The sequence below is a fragment of the Macaca thibetana genome, chromosome 2, assembly GCF_024542745.1.
Source record: "Macaca thibetana thibetana isolate TM-01 chromosome 2, ASM2454274v1, whole genome shotgun sequence".
NCBI classification, from domain to species: domain Eukaryota; kingdom Metazoa; phylum Chordata; class Mammalia; order Primates; family Cercopithecidae; genus Macaca; species Macaca thibetana.
The window spans coordinates 2,364,570-2,379,228 of record NC_065579.1 but is presented as its reverse complement, the minus strand read 5'-3'; the positions used below and the strand labels follow the sequence as shown (position 1 = coordinate 2,379,228).

At 35.6% G+C, this 14,659-nt stretch overlaps 1 protein-coding gene across 23 annotated transcripts in view; it reads left to right on the top strand.

Annotated features, from left to right (window-relative positions):
- The window catches only part of DLG1 (discs large MAGUK scaffold protein 1), a 282,292-nt gene that overhangs the window by 102,567 nt on the left and 165,066 nt on the right, over positions 1-14,659 (top strand). For all 23 annotated transcript variants that reach the window (XM_050779129.1, XM_050779120.1, XM_050779109.1 and 20 more), the window contains one exon: positions 7,493-7,657. In XM_050779129.1, coding sequence (XP_050635086.1) covers positions 7,493-7,657 — 165 coding nt within the window. The remainder of the gene's footprint in view (positions 1-7,492; positions 7,658-14,659) is intronic.

Genomic DNA, 14,659 nt, shown 5'->3' with positions numbered 1-14,659 from the left:
GGCTCTTTTTTGTTTTCATATGAACTTTAGGATTTTTTTTCCTACTTCTGTGAAAAATGATACTGGTATTTTACTGGGGATTACATTGAACCTCTAGATTGCTTTGGACAGTGTGGTCATTTTAACTTTATTCATTCTTCTGATCCATGAGCATGGGGTGTTTTTCCATTTGTTTGTGTCATCTGCCATGTATTTCATCATTGTTTTGTAGTTTTCCTTGTAGAGATCTTTTGCCTCCTTGGTTGAATGTATTCCTAGGTATTTTATTATTTTATTTTATTTTGTAGTTACCGTAAATGGGATTGCCTTCTTGATTGGGTCTTTGGCCAGATCATTATTTGTGGATAGGAACACTACTGATTTCTGTACATTGATTTTGTATCCTGAAACTTTTCCTGAATTCATTTACCAACTCAGAGTTTTTTTTGTGGAGTCTTTAGAGTTTTTTAGATATAAGATCATATCATCAGCAAACGGGAATAATTTGACTTCTTCCTCTTTTCTAATGTGGGTGCCTTTTATTTTTTCCTCTTGCCTAATTGCTGTGGCAAGTCTTCCGGTATTGTGTTGAGTAAGAGTGGTGAGAGGGGCTATTCCGGTATCGTTCCAGTTCTTAGAAGGAATGCTTTTAACTTTTCCCCACTAACTATAATGTTGACTGTGGGTGTGTTATATATGGTCTTTTTTATGTTGAGATACGTTTCTTCAAAGCCTAGTTTGTTGTGGACTTTTTATTATGAAAGGAGGCTGAATTTTATTGAATGTTTTTTCTGAGTCTATTGAGATGAGTCTATTGAAATAAGGCTTTTGACCTTATTTCTGTTTATGTAATGTATCACATTTATTGATTTGTGTATGTTGAACTATCCTTGCCTCCCCAGGATAAATCCCACAGGATCATGGGGTATTATATTTTTGATGGTGCTGTTGGATTCGATTTGCTAGTATTTTCTTTAGATTTTTCTGTCTATGTTCATTAGTGGTATTGGCCTGTAGTTTTATTATTTTGCTGTGTCCTTTGTGGTTTTGGTAACAGGATAATACTGGCCTCCATTCCTCAACACATTTTTTTTTTTTTTTTTTTTTTTTTTGAGACGGAGTCTGGCTCTGTCGCCCGGGCTAGAGTGCAGTGGCCGGATCTCAGCTCACTGCAAGCTCCGCCCCCCGGGTTTACGCCATTCTCCTGCCTCAGCCTCCCGAGTAGCTAGGACTACAGGCGCCCGCCGCCTCGCCCGGCTAGTTTTTTGTATTTTTTAGTAGAGACGGGGTTTCACCGTGTTCGCCAGGATGGTCTCGATCTCCTGACCTCGTGATCCGCCCGTCTCGGCCTCCCAAAGTGCTGGGATTACAGGCTTGAGCCACCGCGCCCGGCCCTCAACACATGTTAATCCTCATCTGTTTCAGGAATTTCACATTAAGCCTCACCGCTCCTTTTATGTTAATGTGTTACTGTTTTTCCTAAAATGAAGTGTATTGGCATGCATGGAACAATATGTGGTACCAAATATTTCTTTTAAATTTACTACTGAAATAATAAGTATTTGAAGGGTAGATAGGGAGATATGTGCACACTAATAATAATTATATTTGTTCAACTGTTTGGTATTGATTTAAGAACCTTGTACTAAATATTTTATTAAATACTTAGTTTTTGGCCTTAATTTGGATTTTCTAATAGATTCAAGAATCTGCATCATTTCCATAATCAGAAAATTGTTTCTAAAGAAAGATATCTGGAAATTATCTAACAGCAGTGAAGTAGTAATTTAGTCACATTCCTGTACGTAAGTCATAGTAGTGAGTAAGTAAATAATATTGCTGATATTGTTAACCAAGATTAAGGGCAGCGTAAAGTTTTATGTCAAAGATAGTGGCCTGAAAAACGTAAACAAGGATGGGAAAATGTGTTTAGAATGTTCTTACTATAATCATTTAAAAATATGTTTCCTCCTTCATCCCTAACCCTCCTCGTCACCACTTTGTAATTCTTTTTAGTCTAAGTGTTAGGTAAGTTAGACTTGGACCATCCTTAGAGAGGCATTAGTTTTCTACATTCTACTTTATTGGCAAACTGGTTTTATATGAAGGTTTCAGTGTTACAAAAAATTGGAAATAGGTTGAGATAAACCTTTAGATAACAAGAAATAGAGATGAATATTGCTGTGTAATGTAATGATGGCCTTGAAAGCTACTTGGAAGTGCTTTCTCAATTAATAATTGTAATGAACCCAAGGTTTCTCTTTTTTGAATAATTACAGGTTAAGCATCCTTTACCCAAAGTGCTTGGGACCAGAAGTGTTTTGGATTTTGGAATTTTTCAGATTTGGGGATATTTGTATATACATAATGAGATATGTTGGGGATGGGACGCAGATCTAAACATGAAATTTGTTTCATGTACACATTATACACGTAGCCTGAAGGACTTCATATACACTATTTTTGTGCATGAAACAGTGTTGTGACTGCAACCCATCACATGAGGTCACATGTGGAATTTTTCACTTGTGATATGTTGGTGCTCAAAAAGTTTTGAAAATTGGAGCATTTCGGATTTTGGATTAGGGACGCTCAACCTGTAATAGAGAATAGACTTTAGATTTGGTAACTGTTTTTATAAAAGGTTTTCTTAAAGGTACAAGTATAAGGGAACTCAGAAACTTTAATAAGAGATTCCCATTGGCTAGAGATATGTCAATTTCAGGTTCAGAGAAGATTTTTTCAGTAGATTTTATCATCAGATATGTGTAATCCATCAGTTTATCATGATAATTTGTATAATAATTCAAAGATACTCATATACTGTAAAATTTACTCTTTTAAAGTATACAGTTATGTGTGCAGGGTTGTGCACCTACCACCACTAACTAATTTCAGAAGGTTTTCCTCATCCCAGAAGGAAATTCCACATCCATTAGCAGTTGATACCATTTCTCCCTCTTGAGTGAAATTGCTGGGTCTTAAAATACTTCATGTAACTTTTTGAGGAACCGTCAAACTGTTTTCCAGAGGGAATGTGCCGTTTTACATTCCCATCAGTAATGTACGAGAGTTCCCATTTTTCCACATTCTTGACAACACCTGTCGGTCTTTTTTTTATTATGGTCCTCATGTTGGATGTGAAGTAGTATCTCATTATGGATTTGATTTGCATTTATGTAATGACTAATGATGTTAAACATCCTTCCATGTGCTTATTGGCTATTCGTATATCTTCTTTGGGAAAATGTTTAAATCTTTTGCCCATTTTTAAATTGACTTGTTGAGCTGTAAGTTGTCTTCTGGACACTAGACACTTATCAAATATATTATTTGTAGTGTTTTTCTCCTCATGCTTTGGGTTGTTTTTTTTTTTTTTTTTTTTTTGGAGTCTGAGTCTCGCTGTGTCACCCAGGCTGGAGTATAGTGGCCCGGTCTTGACTCACTGCAACCTCTGCCTCCCGGCTTCAAACGATTCTCCTGCCTCAGCTTCCTGAGTAGTTGGGACTACAGGCGCCCGCCACCACACCTGGCTAATTTTTGTATTTTAAGTAGAGACGGGGTTTGATTATATTGGCCAGGCTAGTCTCGAACTCCTGACCTCGTGATCTGCCCACCTCAGCCCCCCAAAGGGCTGGGATTACAGGTGTGAGCCACCGCACCTGGCCGCTTTGGGTTGTCTTTTCACTTTCTTGATAGTGGCTTTTGATGAACAAAAGTTTTTGTTTTTGTTTTTGTTTTTTTGATGAGTCCAATTTATGTTTTTTCTTTGGTTGCTGATGGTTTGGATGTCATATCTAAGATACCATTTCCTAATCCTGAGGTCACAAAGATTTACACTTACGGTTTTCTAACTGTAGGTCATATTTAATTTTAGTTAATTTTGTGTTAATTTTTGTACGTAGTGTAAGGAAAGGGTCTAATTTCATGGTTTTGCATCCAGTTGTCCCAATATCATTTGTTTAAAAAAAAAAAAAAAAAAAGAAAAGATTGTTTCTCCCTTGGCACACATGTCCAAAATCAATTTACTGTAAATGTAAGGATCTATTTCTGGACTCTTCAATTCCATTGATCTATATATCTATATTTATTCCAGTACCGTAGTCTTGATTAATGTAGCTTTGTCATAAGTTTCAAAATCAGGTGTGAGCCCTGTACTTTGTTGTTCATTTTCAAGATTATTTTGGCTATTCTGCATTCCTCGCAATTCCATGTGGATATTAGGATCAGCTTGTCAGTTTCTGTGGGGGAAAAGTGCCTGATGGAATTTTGACAGAGATTGCATTGAATGCTATATAGAAACTAATTGATCACCTTAGGAGATGACAGGGAGCCAATTTTTCAAATCTGTCTTGGAAACTAGTAAGTAAAGGTATTTTTCCTGTTTCATCTGTGTGAACCATACCAACAGATAACCACATCGTAGGTGGAGTATCTCTTTATACATGTATTCCATTGCATTGGTGAAAAATAAATAGCGAATTAGTTTGTCACAATTTTTGCAAATCCCAGTGAATGAATTAGTTTAGGCATTGAATATCAAGAGCTGCTAACTTTACAAAACGAGAGACAAGCATATGCTTTCTGATAAAATAACCCACCACCACCTGTAGTCTCACCAAAAGGACGGAACGTGAGACTAATCAATTTGTTGTGTCCAGCTGCCAGTTTACTGGAAATAAGGAAGCAAAAGGACTACATTGAAGAACCCCATGATGTTGCAGTCATTTTACTGGAACCTCTTTAGGTCAAATGCCTTGAGTTTTAACGTAATTATAGAAAATAAAAAAGGATCAAGAGGGAACTTACAGATTAAAAGCTACTTAAAAGACATAATTTTAAAATTATTTCTTTCCTTTTCAGAATGAGGCTTTTTTAAATTTTAATTCCTTTCACGTCCCTCCAAATTACATACGTACATTCATAGACATGGATACATACATACACTGTTGCTTTAAAATGTTTAAACAATGCATTTATATAAAATTTTAAGTATATTTAGGTACATATATAGTTTTAGGTAGAAAATACATATCATGTGTATATAAGTATAGCTTTGAAAGATCCTTTCCTCATTCAGTTATCTATGTTTTTTTTAAATTGTTTTTTTTTTGTTTTGTTTTGTTTTTTGTTTTGTTTTTTGTTTTGTTTTGTTTTTGAGACGGAGTCTCACTCTGCCGCCCAGGCTGGAGTGCAGTGGCCGGATCTCAGCTCACTGCAAGCTCCGCCTCCCAGGTTCACGCCATTCTCCTGCCTCAGCCTCCCAAGTAGCTGGGACTACAGGCGCCCGCCACCTCGCCCGGCTAATTTTTTGTATTTTTAAAGTAGAGACGGGGTTTCACCGTGTCAGCCAGGATGGTCTCGATCTCCTGACCTCGTGATCCGCCCGTCTCGGCCTCCCAAAGTGCTGGGATTACAGGCTTGAGCCACCGCGCCCGGCCAGTTATCTATGTTTTTACTTTGTCCTATTAAAAGATGTAAATTTTTGATCAATTTAACTTCTATGTAGAATTTCCTACGATGGGTGTGTCTCATTTCTTTAGACATTTTGTTAGTTGATTGAAAGGCAGTTTATTGTCAGTTTTTTAAAATTCCAAACTGTAGTGAATATCCTTATCCGTGTATCTCTTCTAAAGTATATCCTAAGTTGTTGAGTACCTGTAGAGTTTCAAAAGACGGCACCAAATTTCCTTCCTTATATCTACTCCTGAGAGTACTTAACTTGTGCTTCCACTCCACTGAGTATGTAAACTGTGTTAGGTTTTCTGTGTTTATGTTAACTTCAGCCTTGCTTACAGGATAAAGTTAGAGAACCTTTTTTTATTGGTTTTGAAAACACCTGTGAAAAAACTATTCTTGTATCATGTTGAATAAGGTAGTGTTGATATAAACCAGATTGCTGTTTTCCATGTGATTGTACCATTTTACAGAAGGATGTTGTTTAAAAAGTGATACTGGAGGTTGTATAGTAACTTTCAGCATTCAAGCCCATAGTTACGATTCTCTTTTTTTTTTTTTTTTTTTGGTATGTATTTACAAACGTACATTTTTCCTCCCATCTATACAACAGATAACTGGTATTCCTCCTTAATACTGCTTAATACTGTCTCTCAGCTGATGCTGGGTTTTTTGTTTGTTTGTTTGTTTGTTTCTTCTCACTAAAGAAGTTGAGCATTTTTCCCTCTAAGTTTACTGACCCATTTTTTTTCTACTTTTAAGTTCAGGGGGTACATATGCAGGTTTGTTACTTGGGTAAATTGTGTGTCACTGAGGCTTGGCATAGGAATGATCCTGTCACCAAGGTAGTGAGCATAGTACCCTATAGGTAGCCATCCACCCCACACCCCGTTCCACCTCCCCACTCAAGCAGTCCCCAGTGTTTATTGTTCCCCTCTGTGTGCCCGTGTGTATTCAGTGTTTAGCTCCCACTTACAAGTGGGAACATCATAATACTTTGTTTTCTGTTCCTGTGTTAGTTCACTTAGGATAATGACCTCCAGTTGTATCCATGTTGCCACAGAGTACATGATTTAATTCTTTTTTATGACTGCATAGTATTCTGTGGTGTATATATACCACATTTTCTTTATCCATTCCACCACTGGTGGTCATCTTGGTTGTTTCCATTTCTTTACTATTGTGAATAGCACTGCAGTGAACACGCATGTGTCTTTTTGATAGACTGATTTATTTATTTATTCATTTATTTATTGATTGATTGATTTTGTTCCCAGTAGTAGGATTACTGGGTACTGACCCACTTATATGCCTTTTTAAAAAAATATCACTTTATGTTTGCTATTTTAATTTAAATCATTGATAAGAGCAACTTAATAAACCTTGGTTTCTTGTTGAAATTTTTTTTTATTGTGCCTTGTTTTGTGTCTTTTCTTTATGAGTAGGTTTATTTCAGGGTGATGGGAAAGAGAATTTTTTTTTCAGTGTGGCTTTATTTATGCCATCGGCCTTCTCAGCTTGGTGTGAGGAAGCTTTTTTTTAATTATAGTAATTTTTTAGAAACAGATTGCATAGAGGTGTGTGAGAGAGAGAGAGAGATTATAGTTAAAATAAAAAATGCTATTGTCTGCTGAGCTAATTTTCAGGTAGAAGTTAAAATGGCTGACTTTAAAAAATTTTGTATACAAGTTAACGGAGTAAGAAAACCAGACTAAGGTGCATAACTTGGGCTTTTCATGTTGACTTTATTTAAATAATTGTATCTTAGAGATACATGATTCAGCTAACATTGGGTAAGAAGTGAGCAGTCCAATATTCAGGCTTCTCTATCACCTAGCTTTGAGTCATTTTTAATGTTTAAATTAAATAATTTTATTAAATTATTGGCATTATTTCTAAAATAAAATCCTATTTCTCAGATCTGATGTATTAAACCATAAATATACTTTTTATATTGCTAAATGTTGAGTATTTGGCTAGTTATGAAAACCATGATTTGAATTAAACTCACTTTGCTTATCAGAGCTTTTTCATATTTATTTTCTTTACTTTACAGAAGTACAGGTATCAGGATGAAGACACACCTCCTCAAGAGCACATTTCCCCACAAATCACGAATGAAGTGGTGGGTCCCGAGCTGGTTCACGTCTCAGAGAAGAACTTATCAGAGATTGAGAATGTCCATGGATTTGTTTCTCATTCTCATATTTCACCAATAAAGGTAGGATAGTGTCTATTTCTTATCGTTATGAATTACATATTACTTTTGTCAGACACACAGCTCATGCTTGGAGAGAAGTTTTCTTTCATGTAGGTTCTCCCCACCCCCCACCCCCCATTGTAGTATCATAGTTATGGAGAATTTCAGGGTGCTCATTAGTACTCAGGAAAACTGAAAACATTTTTAAATATATATTTTATAAATGAATGTTATTCAAACACTTGCTTTTAAATATTAGTTGGTATAGAAAAAGTGTGTTTCCAGCACTTTGGAAGGCTGAGACGGGTGAATCACTTGAGGTCAAGAGTTTGAGACAAGCCTGGCCAATATGGTGAAATCCCGTCTCTACTAAAAATACAAAAAAATTAACCAGGCGTGATGATGCACGCCTGTAGTCCCAGCTACTCGGGAGGCTGAGGCAGGAGAATCGCTTGAGCCTGGGAGGCGGAGGTTGCAGTGAGCCTAGATTACGCCACTGCACTCTAGCCTGGGCGACAGAGCAAGACTCCATTTCAAAAAAGAAAAAGAGCGTTAACATTATCTTTAAATTCCAAATATGTGACCTTTCCTGATCCTGTCATCTCTCCCCTCAGAAGTAACTACAACCCTGAGTTTATTTACCCTTCTTATTAACGTTCTACTCTATATTTAGATGGCTAATTGTTTTGCATATTTTGGACTTTATGTAAATGGACTCATACTGTATCTTACCTTTAACTTGCACTTTTTACTCAGTATCACATTCCTCAGGTTGATTAACTTTACTGCTTCAGAGTTTTCTATTTTATGAATATACTACAATTTATTTTACTTTTGATGGATATGGATTTATTTTCAAGTTATAACTAGTATAGAAAGTGCTTCTAAAAACACAGGTTATATATACATCTTTGTGAATAATGCCAGAGTGTTTCTCAGTAGCTGTGTCATTTCCATTTTCAGCAGCAACATCTAATGTTTTCAGTTGATCCATGTTCTCATCAATTGGTATTCTTATTTTTGGCATTGTTTTGGTTTTGAAATGGTATCTGATTGTGATTTTAATGGGAATTTTATTAGGGAGGTATGATATATTTATTGATCCTTTAGGTTTCCTTAGTGTTATGGGCCCATTTAAGATTTATGCTCGTTTTTGTATTGGGTCGTTCTTTTTATTAATTTGTATTTCTTTATATATTCTGAATACTAATCCTTTATTGGTTGTGTGTATTTAGCTTAAGGATCATTTCTTACTAGTAAAATTCACCTGGATTTTGTAATTCTCTTTGAGGAGTGTTAACATACTACTGGTTAAAATTTTTAGTGATTATAGTACGATTCAAATTTTCTATCAGTTAATTTTGCTAGGCTATTCTTTTTTTGAGTAATTTTTAACATTTCAGATGTATTTTCAAATTATTATGATATCCTGCTAATACCTTTTAATATCTGTAGCATATGTAGGCATGGCCCCTTTTTTATTCATAATATCGTTTATTTCAGACTTTGTTTTCCTTCACCATTCTTGCCAAAAGTGTCCATTTCAAAGATGGTCTTTTCAAAGAACCATCTTAAAAAAAAATTATCTTGAGTCCTTGCCCTGTGTGCCCACCCTTATCCCTCTGTTCTTTTACACACATACACATACATATAGACGTGTTTATGTATGTACATGCATATGTGTATATGTAAATATAAATTACACGTAGGATAGCTGAGTATCAATTAAAGATTGTGTTCAGTATAAGTAATCTCATCTTCCCTTGAGGAACTAAAAGAGAGTTAGGGAGAGTAAACAGCCAAAAAATCAGTTGGCTGTTTACCAGTTAGTGGCAGAAATAGTTCTTTTATCTTTTCTTCCTTTCTCTTTCTGTCTTTTTTTTTTTTCTTTTTCGGTTTCTTTGAGTTTATTCTGTTTTCTTGTTTTTCTAGTTTCTCAAGTCAGTTGCTTATTGCACTGATTACCAGCCTTCTTTTCTAGTAGTATTCATTTATAAATATTTCTTGAAACAGGATTTTTAAATGTATCCCACAAGTTTGAATATGTAATGTTTTCTTTTGTATTTTTTTAACGTCCAGTGTGATTTGTTTTTTGTTAGCCTCATGAGTTACTTAGAAGTGTGTTTAATTCTTAAACATTAGGGACTATTCCTTTTGTATTGTCTTTTTTGTTTTTGTTTTTCTGAGACAGAATCTTGCTCTGTTGCCCAGGCTGGAGTGCATTGGCTATCATAGCTTACTGCAGCCCCAAACTCCTGGGCTCACGTGATCCTCCCAGCTCAGCCTCCCAAGTAGCTGGGTCTACAGGCACATGCCACCATGCTTGGCTATTTTTTTGTTTTGGTCGAGACAGGGTCTTGCTTTGTTGCCCAGGCTGGTTTTGAACTCCTGGCCTCAAGTGATCCTCTTCCCTTGACCTCCCAAAGTGCTGAGATTACAGGTGTGAGCCTCCGCTCCTGGCTCATATCTTCTTTTGGTTTGTATTTTCTCATCTCATTTTCCCTTACTATTAGTGGAAGTTAAAAATTGTTTCCCTTCCATTAGTGGTTATTGTAGAAATTTTAATATATGTTTAACTTAAAAAAGTCTAAAGTAAATAAATGCCTTTCACTCTTATTCCAGACAGCATAAGAACCTTAGCATACTAAAGCCCGAGCTCCCGTCTTGTTGTGTGGGCTGTTCCTGTCAGCCCAGGCCTGGTTTTATCTTGATTGAATTAATCTAATTTATTATTTTTGTCCAAAAACACTCCCGGGATATGTATACTTTTTTAATTTCTGATGTTTTGAATTTCTCGTCATCCTCATTGTTACAAACCAACCAAAGCCAATTTGCATATGGCCAACTCTGGTCTTTTGGTAGATCTTTTAGTAGTTATTTTGGTATGTTTGCAGATTATGACACAAGCAGACATTTAAACAGACAGTGAGCCAGCATGCATATTTTATGTAGCCTGTTCTTTAAATCTGATGAAACCCCAGCTTTCCGTTGTTGCCTTAAAAATGCTCATTCTAAGCAGATAAAACAATATTCCAGACACAAGATTTTGTTTACCCAGTGTCTCCAGACGTCTTACGGATTAAACCTAAGGTGTTATCCCTAAGGGTTTAGGCCTCTCCAGAGTCTTCCCTTTCCTAAGCAAGGGTGAATTCTGTCTCTAAATTAATTCAACCAGTTCTCATAACTGGGATACTATGCATTTCACCAGCAAAATCCATTTTGCTCTTTAATAAGCCACTACTTTCATCAGTGACTTACTTCATTATGATAATTGGGAAGACTTTTGGTGTAAATCAAAGATTAATATGACAAAACCCCCCTTTTTTGGTTGTTGTTTTGTTTGGTTTTGTTTGTTTGTTTTGAGACGGAGTCTCGCTGTGTTGCCCAGGCTGGAGTGCAGTGGCACGATCTCAGCTCACTACAAGCTCTGCCTTCCGGGTTCCCGCCATTCTCCTGCCTCAGCCTCCCGAGTAGCTGGGACCACAGGCACCCGCCACCATGCCTGGCTAATTTTTTGTTGTTTTTAGTAGAGACGGGGTTTCACCGTGTTAGCCAGGATGGTCTCAATCTCCTGACCTCGTGATCCATCTGCCTCGGCCTCCCAAAGTGCTGGGATTACAGGCGTGAGCCACCGCGCCCGGCCGACAAAACCCTTTTAGCAGCCATCTCCATATGTGATTCTTCTAATTAAATGCTAGGTGATCAATCTTGGTACGTGAATTGAAATACAGACTGGCCTTTGGGAGGGTTACAAGTTCTCCAGGTGTTTCTAATGTACAGGCACAGTTGCGAAGCATTGTCACGCCACTATTACTGCTACTGTAGTTGACCCTTGAACAACATGAGTTGGAACTGCACTGCTCCACTTATATGTGGATCAAACAAATGCAGATTTCAAACAAATGCAATCAAACATAAGAATATTTGTGTGTTGCAAAACCCAAGTATACAGAGGACTGACTTCGTATAAGCGCATAGCTGACTTCAGGACTTCGGTATGCGAGGATTTGGGTATACTCGGGCAGTCCTGGAACTAGTCCCCTGTGAATGCAAAGCTTGAGGTATTTTCCTGCACTACTGTGCTATCTGTGTTGAGCTATTAATATTTACAAGTAAATTTCTGACATCATTTGTCGAATCCTCCTTCTAGAGTGAGAGACTTAAATTTATAGTATTGAGAAAGAACACATTAATACTTTAAGAGTTTCATTGTGTTCTTAATCTGATTTATTCATTCCTTAATCTCCTGACCATAAGTGATGTAAAGTCAATTTTTTGGTATCTGCTTTAAATTGCTCTTTTTCTTTACATGTACTTTTTGTTTATTATTACAATGATAAAGGATTATCTCCCTTACAGCAAATATTTTATAAAGGCTTACATAAAGGAGTATGTTATTAAAATTAAAATGTCCTTTATCATCAGTTGTAAGACTTACGTTTTCCACATTTACCATTTCTGAAATTGGTAAAAATCTTCCAGTTGTTGGCATTTTATCATTGCCTTACCTGAGTGGCAATCTTTGTGTAGTCATATGTAAACCTTTGTTGACATGACACATTTTGTTAAGATCAAGAAAGTACCAGCAGGCTCTCGTGAGTCTTAGGGTGCCATGGTAATAACTCAGCTGGTTAATGAGAAGCAGCTGAAAACCTGGCCGTCTTTGTAGGCCATTCTCTTGCTCTGCCTTGTTCGTTTTGTTTTATGTTGTTGGGTATTAACAGAATCAATCTCTGAAACAATTATAAGTAATCCTCTGGGGCTCTTAAGTGAAACCACTAGTCCCCTTTCCCTCACTTTGGTTTGCTGGCTGTCTGATTCATATTTGCAAACTGAATAGATAAGGATTTCCAATCCCAGTAGAAAAAAATTGTGTATATTCTCTATCATTTCTTTCTAAATCACGCTTTAATATGTTAATGTTTTTTCCTGTTGTAAACTTGGTAAACACATTTTCTTGTATATTTCCTGTGTAATATCATGATGTATCAAGTACTTGATACATACTATTACCTGATATATTTGCACCATAATTTGATGACCATATCAGCTCTCTGATATCTGTTACCTTCATTTTTATTAGATTTTTTTAGATTTTTTTAGATTGGTAAAAATCTTCCATTGTAAGGAAAGCTACAATGAGTGATCTTTGGACATGAAAAGTATTTAGTTTATTTCCTTTGGATGGATTACCAGAAGTCAAATTACTGGGTCAAAAGAATATGAACGTTTCTCAAGTTCTTGAAACTTTCTGACAGATTGTATTCTGATAGAATTGTAATTTAAGAATGATTAAGGCTGTTTGGGGAATTTCTACCTGCTTCCCCTCTTTCATTCATAGTTTACTGTGGCAGGTACCACGTGAAATAATTATTTGAGAGGTGTAATAGATTTGGAGTATGTAGGCATAGCAGAGTAGGTAGGGTTTCTTTAACTTTTTGTTAGAAAACCAAAATTGAAGGAGAACAACCCTTATTTTGACATAAGAAGGCAAGCTTTAATGTTTTTTCATCTTAACTTTTAAAAAACCAGAATAAATGTTGTAAGAAGCTCAACAGTTTATTTAAAATACAGTGTCAGGTATTAGACTAGTAGTCTGTTTTTAAAATAAAAGCTAACATAGAGAGCTTTTCCTCTTACATAGTATTGTGGTTTAGAGTGAAGTGAACAGCTGTTATGCTGCATGTAGAAGGCAGGATATAAATTATTATTTTTATAATTTGAAAAAGTATCTTAGAATAACAGTGGTTTGCTGAATAGATTGTAAATTAGGCACAGCTTTAGTCTTCACAATTCTAATAAAAGCTAATGTTAAAAATAAAATTTAATAGATGCTTTAAAAATCAACTGCTAGCATATTAGTTGTGTCAAGCAAGTACATGCATTTAGCAAACAGTTATTAAACATCTAGGCTAGTAACTTTGTTAGACATCAGTGATTAGCATTCTTTAATGGAAAGATATGATGTAACATGAAAGAGGGAGAAATTAAATTCTTGGAGTTTTCTGAAAAAAGCAAGTTGACATTTGAACAAAGTGTTGAAGGATGTGTAAGATGCCAAGTCGGAGGAGGCAGTTACTGGGGTAAATAAATACAGTGGAAGTGTGATAATCACAAGAAACTGTAGAAATGCAGGAAGGTTTATGATATTATTGCTGATACTTAGGTTGCATGTTAGGAAATGAGGGCAAGATCTAAAAGACCTGTATGATGAATGTTATTATGAAGGGTTTGCCACCATGAAATATGCCGTGAATTAATCTATTAGATTATTGTGGTGGGATGGTGGCTCTCATTACTAGAATCATGAATAAAGTAAGATAGTGATTGGGTTACTTTATTCAGGACTTGAAGATAAAGTCCTGAATAAAGTAATTATGATTATATTTTATAATTTGATTATAATTATGATTATATTTTATTATTATATTTTATAATATAAAGTAATTATGATTATGATTTTATAATTTAAGACTCTGAAAGGGATACTTTCTTGCCAGTGTTGGAAAGAATAACAAGAAAGAAATGTAATAGTTTTTTTTAAATCTTAATGTAGAAGAGAAGGACACAGTGGGTAGATTTTGAGGTTATATAAGAATAGTGTCAAGATTCTAAAACTAAAAATGAACTGAAAATTAGGAAAAATTGTTAGAACACTAAATCGAACAAATAATAACCTCGCCTTTTCCCAAAAAGTTTGAAATGTACATGAAGCAACAAGGAGGACAGTAGGAGCATTATTGAGTGTATGGGAGGTTGCAGTGATCATTGAAGAAACAAAGAATATATATTTGGTTTTTGTCTTCAATGGCAAGGAAAATTATGTTCAAACTATCGTATATAAAGTAAACATTGCTAAGAGGGACTTGAAATCAAACCAGAAAAACAGGAAATAAGCAGATAAGTGTGCTAAATAAATATGTTTCCTAGTGTTTTATTTCATCCAGTAGTATTGAGAATACTGTGAAATGAAATCACTAGCAAAAAAAAAAAAATGTAAGAAATGGGAGTGGCAGAAAAATG